The sequence below is a fragment of the Gavialis gangeticus genome, unplaced genomic scaffold, assembly GCF_001723915.1.
Source record: "Gavialis gangeticus isolate Ggan-Ray unplaced genomic scaffold, GavGan_comp1, whole genome shotgun sequence".
In the NCBI taxonomy this organism is placed as follows: domain Eukaryota; kingdom Metazoa; phylum Chordata; order Crocodylia; family Gavialidae; genus Gavialis; species Gavialis gangeticus.
The window spans coordinates 6,492,136-6,493,140 of record NW_017728996.1 but is presented as its reverse complement, the minus strand read 5'-3'; the positions used below and the strand labels follow the sequence as shown (position 1 = coordinate 6,493,140).

General features: G+C 45.4%; 1 protein-coding gene across 2 annotated transcripts in view; it reads right to left on the bottom strand.

The window, feature by feature from the left end:
• The window catches only part of DPP8 (dipeptidyl peptidase 8), a 57,495-nt gene that overhangs the window by 49,576 nt on the left and 6,914 nt on the right, over positions 1-1,005 (bottom strand). For both annotated transcript variants that reach the window (XM_019503972.1, XM_019503973.1), the window contains exon 2: positions 276-388. In XM_019503972.1, coding sequence (XP_019359517.1) covers positions 276-388 — 113 coding nt within the window. The remainder of the gene's footprint in view (positions 1-275; positions 389-1,005) is intronic.

Genomic DNA, 1,005 nt, shown 5'->3' with positions numbered 1-1,005 from the left:
TTCCAGCCCTAATGTCTATGAAATCTATGAAACTGCATTCACCAATTGCAATAGCTGAAGGCTGGGAAGAAACCACCCAGCACAGAGATTTCACAGCAGGTAATGTTTCCTTGTTTAGCAGGAAAAAAATTGATCTAAACAAGAAGGGCACTCAAAATGTTCAAGACCTTCATGCTGCCACTGCTGAGCCTGTTGATGGTTCATGACTGCAGCGAGCACATACATAGTGAATGTTCAACCAACCTCCGCAAAGTGGTAAGGAAATAAACACTTACTTGAAAGAGATCCAGAAGGGGTTTCCAGGAAAGCATTAGCACCGCAGCCTTGTTTACGGTTTTGGGAATTTCTGAATAGAACAGTGTGTTCTCTCTGTTCTCCCCAGACATTGCTAGAGAGAGGGAAAAAAGATTCACGTCTCCATTACTGAACATTAAGCAATCTCAGCAGATGACAAAGAAACCAAAAGACACAACAGTGTCACCAAAAATCACCTTCCATAAGAGGAACAAGTGGCAATTTCTGCACTGGCACATCACTCAGAGAGGGCAGGGGAGTGTCCTGCTCCACTAGACTGCAAGAAGGGAAGTGACAGAGGGAGCAGCTGTAGATGGAGGTATGCCACTGCTAAAATATTTACATTCTCTGGAAGGCATAAAATCAGGCAAGGCTTCTTGACCATTATTCCAAGTTTCTTGCTTGATTACAACATCATGCTCTCTGTATCAGTGAAGGGAGTCACAAGGAGGATGAAGCCCCTCCTCTCCCACCCCACCCCACCCCACCCCAAAGGCAGTTTGAGAATACAGTACATTTTTCATGTTCCACGTTTAATAAGACTTGGGCCTGAGGTTTGGCCCCTGGTGAAGTTAATGAGTGTGTAGCCACAGACTACCAGACTGGACTACTTAGGGATCCTTTCTAACATCCACCCAGCCACACCTGAACTTTTTACCTCCTACCTAGCCCTTGAAGCTCCTCCACGTGAAGCACAAGGGGATATTTCAA